The sequence below is a fragment of the Pteropus alecto genome, unplaced genomic scaffold (genome assembly GCF_000325575.1).
Source record: "Pteropus alecto unplaced genomic scaffold, ASM32557v1 scaffold111, whole genome shotgun sequence".
NCBI classification, from domain to species: domain Eukaryota; kingdom Metazoa; phylum Chordata; class Mammalia; order Chiroptera; family Pteropodidae; genus Pteropus; species Pteropus alecto.
In genome coordinates, this window is record NW_006431915.1 from 1,161,780 (window position 1) to 1,169,056 (window position 7,277).

The following is a 7,277-nucleotide window of genomic DNA, read 5'->3' on the forward strand; positions in this document are numbered from 1 at the left end:
CTTTCCCTGGTTCGAGAGAACTTAATGACAAATCAGAGTGCTATATGGTGAGTAGAAAACTAGAACACAGGTTGCTAATTGATGTTATTGGAGGGGCATTTCACCAGAGCTCTCAGAAACACCTTTCCCCCGCCAAAAAATACACCTGTTCTGGAACTATACACAACTCTCTAATGACCAAAATGTCCAGGTTCATTCCCATTCTTTGAATAAGAATGAACATGTATTCTCACGGACTGCTTCTCTGTACTATTGATTCCTAGACTGATCAAACTTTGCTGGCAATTTTTTCTCTGTAAATGCAATTTTATCAATGATTAAGCTAATTCCTGAGCGTGCTTCCATCCGATTCTAAGGTTTTGTCACTGTGACAGTTCACTGTGTCTCCTTTCTGATGGGCTTTTACAAATGAACAGGTATCTATGTTCCCATCAATGGTTTTGAGAACTTTTTTTCACTCTGGAGAACTCTTTCTTCAAATGAACTCTTATAATCTCAAATTATAATATTAAAAAAACAGGTATCTTTGATTAAATAGGCACAATGAACTTTAGGCTTAGACTCAGAACCACATGCAACTCATTCTTCTTCTTTTCACTCTTTGGCAGATAACCCAAAAGTTTGAAAAAATAGTTAGAATACCATTAAGCTAAACTGTATCTCAAACTCCCAGCCAGCTCTATGTTTCTACAAAAACAAAGTCACATTGTCCAAGAAAAAAATTCACATTCCAAAGGCGTTAGTACTTGAAGCTTCTCCACACGGCACACCTACTCACCAGGACTGGCTTCAGGATGTCCAAGTTGGAGCGAAGTACTTGCTCAGCTGCATCCAGTTTTTCTCGTGGCAGGCTGCAAAGCTTAGAAACTTCTTGGTCACCAAGTTGAATCATCTTTTCTACTTTGGATCCACCACTGCACAGATTCGTCAAATGTAACTGGTAGCCTTGCAAAAATATCTGGAAGCATTTTGTACAGAGAGACAAACAAAACTGGATTATAAGGATGAGAAGTTGGGTCCTTGAATCCTTTGGGGGGACTTCACATCAATACAACTTTAAAGAATGGACATAACCTCAATAACCCGAAGCATCGGGTCTCTTTGATGAACTTCGGAATGCATCAAGGCGCGGTCTGACAGGAAATTTAAAACCTAAATGTTGTGTTTGACTCATCATCTCCCACTCTCTTGTCCTTGGGAAGAGAAATCCCGAGTCCAACTCTTTTTCTCAAAAGCGGGACACATGATTCAGTAACTAGGAATCTGGAGCCTGAACTCCTGAAACCACTTTTATTAGAGAAAAACATTCTCATTACTTTGGAACTTATAATATCTTAAACTGGAGTTGGGCTGAATTACGGTTTAAAAGCATTATACTATTTATTTGTAGGTAGAGATGTTTAACTGAGGCAAAGAACTACTTTCAAGCAATTTCAGAATTTATATCTTGCCTTTTACTCGCCGCAGAGTAGAGTACCAGAAAGCCAAACTTCTCATCTCATTTCATTGACAGGCCAATTCTAACTCATTCTTATCTATTCATTATAGTAGACCTCCTAGAGAGCTTCACTGTGGCCATATTTTGTTTACTTAATTAGCTTTTGGGGCCTAAATAAATTGAGCTTCTTCATGTATGGTCCTCACTATCCATTAGACAGCAAGTTCGATAAGATGAAGGACTTTGCTTTTCCTGCTCACTTGTGTCCACAGTGCTGCAACACTGCAGTTAATAATATTTGTGGAATCACTGAATGGATATGCAGACTCTTTATTACTCCATTACTACCTCCCTGTTAGTTTAAATTAGTGCTGCTTGACCTGCTTATAGTACAACCTACTGTAAGCGATGGACCAAAAACCTCAAAGACCCATTTTTCTAACACTGCAGAGCATTTGGCCTGCCATGGTTTCCATTAAGTTTTCACCTACTGCCAGATACTCAAGCACACTTCAGTTGGTCTCCTTTCTCTAACTAGTCCTTGCTTCTAGGCTCAGCTCACCTTTAGAGCACTGACACAGAGACTAATTACCACTCAAGGACCACCTCCGTACTTAGGATGCCTCTTATTGTTAACTGATTGAAAGTGACACATATGAAATTGGCAGGGGCAATGGAAATCATGCTAAATGCAACTATTTTCATATGCCTGCTGCCTCTGGCCCATCTCCCAACCACACAATTGGTAAACACAAGGCATATTTTCCTAGTTTCATAAGGGCAAGCAGTAAGCACATTTTTCTAATTTTAAAAGTTCTAGATCATGTACGGTAAAGGTCTTATTTTCAGGCATAAACATTTCCACTGCTTCTGCTTATTGTAAAGACAAGCTAGTATGTAGACATGAGACAGGTTAAGGAAGCAACTTCTCTTTCTGCCAGAGAATAAACTGAGAAGCTTCTCTGGAAATCAATAACCATGCAAGCTGGGTCTGCTACCCACTGCATAGGAGCTATAATATCTAATGATGGCAGAGGAAGTTTTCCAGGGATATAAGGTTAAAATTCCATATAAACACTAATAGCACTTCCTGGTTTTATAAATTAAGAAAAAAAAAATTCTCCTTATATACCTTTCTTGTCTGTCTTTAAAGGAAGCATTAAGTTTTCATAATCTGCTGACAGAGCTGCTCCAGTTCAATAATCCTCAACCCTGGTTACTGTGAAATTTTAAAGAAAATGTTTAACCCATCTTAACTTAAATGCATCCATCTTTTAGGAGGAAGTTATCAACACATGTCAGTTGACAGGCAGGAAATCAGTTTTATTTCAATCAGCTGGCCCATGACTCCAGGTGGCATATTCCATCTCTGAATGGTTTGGCAATGCCAGTTTGAGCAGGGAAATAAAAATAGGTGATGCTGAATTTGAGCTAATGCCCTCCTTCCACACCATTACAAAGCCAGGGGTTTATATTTTTTTCCATGCATTCTCAAACAGTGGATTGCCACCAGCCCCACCAAGGGAGCCGAAGGTCACAGCTTACCTTGCGGAGACTGACACCAGCCCCCAGCACTTTGTCCACAGTAGGCCCTGGCAGAGAGAGGTTGTGATTCAGGAATCCAGAGAAGGTTTCATTGTCCACCAGGAAATCCTGAAGTGTCAAGCCTGCTGAGAAATAGTGTTTTATTTTCATTTAATAAGTAACTCCAAAAAAAAAAATCAGCACAATGGGGCAAGTGGAGAAAAATATAATATTGATTGCCTCGTTTTAAACTGACTGGTAACCACAGGATTCTGGCTTAAGCACACAGAGAAACGAGGCTCAAGGAGCTTCGCCTTCTCAGGAGACATGAAAAGATTGCTTTCTAAAGACGTACAGAGCCACACAGCATGTGCTCTTAGACTCAAACAGTGTGACAGTGCTGTACACACACACACACAGCCTTGCCTTGCTTTACAAGGCAAAAGCCAAACCTTTCAAATGATCTCACCCATCCCACCTGAGATTTGTGACACTAACCCCACTGCTCCTGTCTCCGCTGCTATCTCAGACAGAGAAAAATTGAGAACAAAAATCTTATTCTCAACAAGCCCCAGGGCTGATTTCCCCTCAATGAAGAGCAGTGGTTCTCAAACTTGAGTGGACATCAGAATCACCTTGCAGGTTCTGTTTAAAAAGATTGCTGGCTTCCATCACCAGAGTTTTCCAATTCAGGGGGCCTGGGATGAGGCCAGAGAATCTGCATTTCTAACAAGCTTCCAGCTGACGCTGATGCTGCTGGTCTGGGGCCCAAATTTTGAGAACCACTGGTGTACAGCATTACACCTATCAAAGTGCTTCCGCAGACACGGTCTTATTTTAATTCCAAACATGGAACACATGACATGGAGCTCCAAAACCTAGGTCTGCTGCACTTTAAGAAAACACATAAGCGTATGGTTTTACAAAATCAATCCTACCAATGATTAGATTGCTGCAGGGTTTCATACAGAATCCATTTAAATAATAAGTCCTACAGATACATTTTAAAAAGGCTCCAATCCAGTGTAGTGATGTAGAAGCAGCACTGGCCAGAAACCTAGAATTTCAGTCCCCAGAGTTGGAGGCTGTGCCTGTGGTGTCACGTGGCTATTTCATAATCTTTCTGAATCCCAAATTCTTCATCTCTAAAATGAGAGGTTTCTGACCAGATGCCTGGTAGTGGCCCCTCATTTCCCTTAACTTATTTCATTTAACTCTCTACTTCTCCTTCTGCGGCACCCTCTTAATAACCCAACTTCTTCCAATAAAGAGAAAACCAGCCAATCATAACCACATGGCCAGGCAGTCATCATCTGTAGACTGCAGCCCACAGATCCAGGCACTAACCAACCTCTAGGGGGCAAATCTCAAAAAACCAAATCATTTAACCGAAGAGAGCAAGAGGTTAGATCTGAAATCGGGGCTATAGTATGAGGCTTAAAGAGGACAGGAGTTAAACCTGGGATCTAAGTCTTATTTCTGTACAGAGACATAGTAGAAGGAGCAACCAACAGCCCAATCAGACCCCCATCAGCGCTGCCTGGTCCAAGCATGCTCTGCCTAAGGAAATGTGAGTAACACAGAGCTACAGAAAGGGTAAATTAAGCACAGTTCACAACTAGTTATTCCTCACGACACCTTCAAGAAGCTGTTCCTTGCCCAACTAGTGTCCTCCTCGGAACAGGTGCTCCTGCAGGTGGCCATCTGCCTGGTGCTTCCCACCACACATGACGTTATACTGTTACCATCAAGTTTACTTCCGTAATTGTCAAACCTCAGAGCACCTAAGAGTCACTGAGGAAGCATGCCAAAATGCAGCTGCTTGGGCCCAATCCCCAGATATACTGAAATAGCGGGTCTAGAATGGGGCCTAAGAATCTATATTTTAATATGCAGCCTTTGTACTTCTAATGCATGGGGTCTGGGCATCATACTTTTAGGAACATTCTTTTATTTGCATACTATCTCTCCTAGACTACATGCCTCTGGGACACAGAATATGTTTTATCTCTGTATTGCAGTGCATACGCCAAGGCCTGGCAAAGAATTACTGGTTAGTGAATGATAGCTGGATAATAAATATTAGGAGATGGGATTAGGACTGAGAAGATTCCAGAAGTATCTGAGCAGCATCACAGGAGGCTTCCTTTCAGCTGAGCAGGTCTGAGGAGGGCCTAGGGGTGTCAGAATGATCCACCAGCTGCACTCTAGGAGTAAGCAGGATCCCTAGTCACTAGTACTATAGTCCCAGGGAAACAGCAACATCTGCAGTGTCCCAGTAGCCCTATGGCAGAGGTAAACAAGAAGGAATGTAGGAAAGCTGGTGGCTTCAACTGGGGCTTGGCATGAAAAGCCAGACACTGAGCATTGTGGAACAAAGGGAAAAGCACCATACCGAGGGTCAGACCTCTCTGAGCCCTGGACAGAACATGAACTGACTCTCACAAATTCCTCCTGAATATGAAAAGCCAGAGCAGCAGGCAGATACTATGATAGAGAACTTCAGAACAGCCTCCTCCCTCCCGAGCAGGGCTGCTAGTGTGGGAGGCTGACCCTGGCTGCACTTGTAACGGGTCTAGGTCATGGACAACACTCTCCAGAGCAGCAAGTGTGCTCAGTGTGTTTTTACGACTCTTCTGTTGGATCAACAGGCTCTGAGGATGAGAACAGCTGGATGTGATCAAATTCCAACCACCTATCAGAGAATCCCCTGGATAAGACATAAGAACCAAGAGGCTGATTAAACAGTCAACAACCCTTGGCAGTGGATGTGCAAGGGGTGGTGAGGTCACTGGGTGGGGAAGCAGCAAGGAGGCCCAAGATCCCTGGCTATAAAAAATATGCATTCTGGTCACATGGATACCACACCACCAATGGCAGCTGCAGCCAGTGTGGACACAGGGAGGCAATGTGGTACGGTACATGGTTTCTCAAACTTGGCTCCCATTAGTCCCATGAGGGAGCTGTAAAAAAATCCCAATGCCCAGGCCACAGCCCCCGACAACTAATCAGAACTGGGGCTAAGACCCAGGCATCAAAAATTTATAACTCCCCAGGTGATTTCAGCCAAGTTTGAGAAACAATGGTATGGCAGAAAGATCAGGGGTGTGGAACTACAAAAACCTAAACTTGACGCTGGACTCTGCTATTTATTAACTGTATGGCTTTAAGAATTCCATTTTGTTTTCCTGAGCCCAAGTTTTCTTCCCTAAGAGGTAAGGATGACAGCTATCTATCTTTCAAAGTTATGGGAATAAGAGCTATTCATATGTAAAGCATGAATAATGAGTGAGTGGCTCATGGTAGGTACTCAATAAACGATAACAATTTTGTAATTTTGAAAAAGGTTTTTTTCATTCAACTTTACCAATGTACCACAATGAACCACAATGTACCACAGAGAAAAGGTAAGGACACAGACCTTGCCCTCAAAGAACTTCCAAGGCTGATAAGGGAGATGAAGATGTAAATCTGTAAAGCAGGAGGGATGAGGAAGCCAGAAGAAGACAGTTCACGGAAGGATTTGAACAAGATAAGGTTTATCTGCAAGTGTTTCACAGTGGAGTCAGGCCAGAGCGAAATTTTGGAAAAGGACAGAAAGTTAAAATTCTCTAGAGGCTGTGGTATGGAGAGGGTATGTCCTCTCATGATGGCAAGGACCAGGACGCCCTATAGTCACAGTGCTGTGCACATAGTAGGTGCTCAAAAATGTTTTTTGAATGAATAACTAACCAACAAGCAAATAAACATAGAGAGAGGAGATTCATCAAAACCTAAGGGTTGGAAAGTAGGATGAGAGAAGGACTAGGGAGGAAGACAGTGTGAGGCCAGAGTGGGGTGGCTTTGTATCTCTGGTCTCAGTTTTCTCCATTCTGTGGCTGTCAGGAAAATGAGTGGAGAAGAATATTGAGAAAGCCGGATGCCGAAAACAGACCTTCTCCTCTTAGCCTAGCTAACTCTTATCCCTTTCTTTATGACTTGTCCCATGAGTCATTTCTTTCACGAAACCTGCCCTGACTTTCCCACCCATAGGCGGGATTAAGTGGCCTTCCTCTATCCCTAATAGCATCGTCAAGCACTGCTCAGATCAAGCTTCAGTTGTCTGAGCACACATCTCTCTCCCGAGAAGAAGTGCCTTGAGGGCCAGGACTTTGTAACCCTGAAGTGCAGCAGAGCCTGGCAAAGATGAGGCTCTCAGTAAATGGCGAGTGTATGAAGGAATGAACACCAATGAGTGAATAAACTAATGACATGAGACAATCAGGAAAACCGCCAATTATGGAGAAGTCAATTCACCTTGCAGTGTTTAGGAAAG

The 7,277-nt window shown here is 42.8% G+C and overlaps 1 protein-coding gene across 9 annotated transcripts in view; it reads right to left on the minus strand.

Moving 5' to 3' along the window:
• ABCA1 (ATP binding cassette subfamily A member 1) overlaps positions 1–7,277 on the minus strand; it is a 120,635-nt gene that overhangs the window by 65,299 nt on the left and 48,059 nt on the right. For 7 of the 9 annotated variants that reach the window (XM_025041317.1, XM_025041311.1, XM_025041323.1 and 4 more), the window contains 2 exons: positions 2,984–3,108; positions 779–958 (listed from right to left, as the gene is read on the minus strand). In XM_025041317.1, coding sequence (XP_024897085.1) covers positions 779–958; positions 2,984–3,108 — 305 coding nt within the window. The remainder of the gene's footprint in view (positions 1–778; positions 959–2,983; positions 3,109–7,277) is intronic. The other 2 variants (XM_025041326.1, XM_015599863.2) reach the window with 1 other exon arrangement.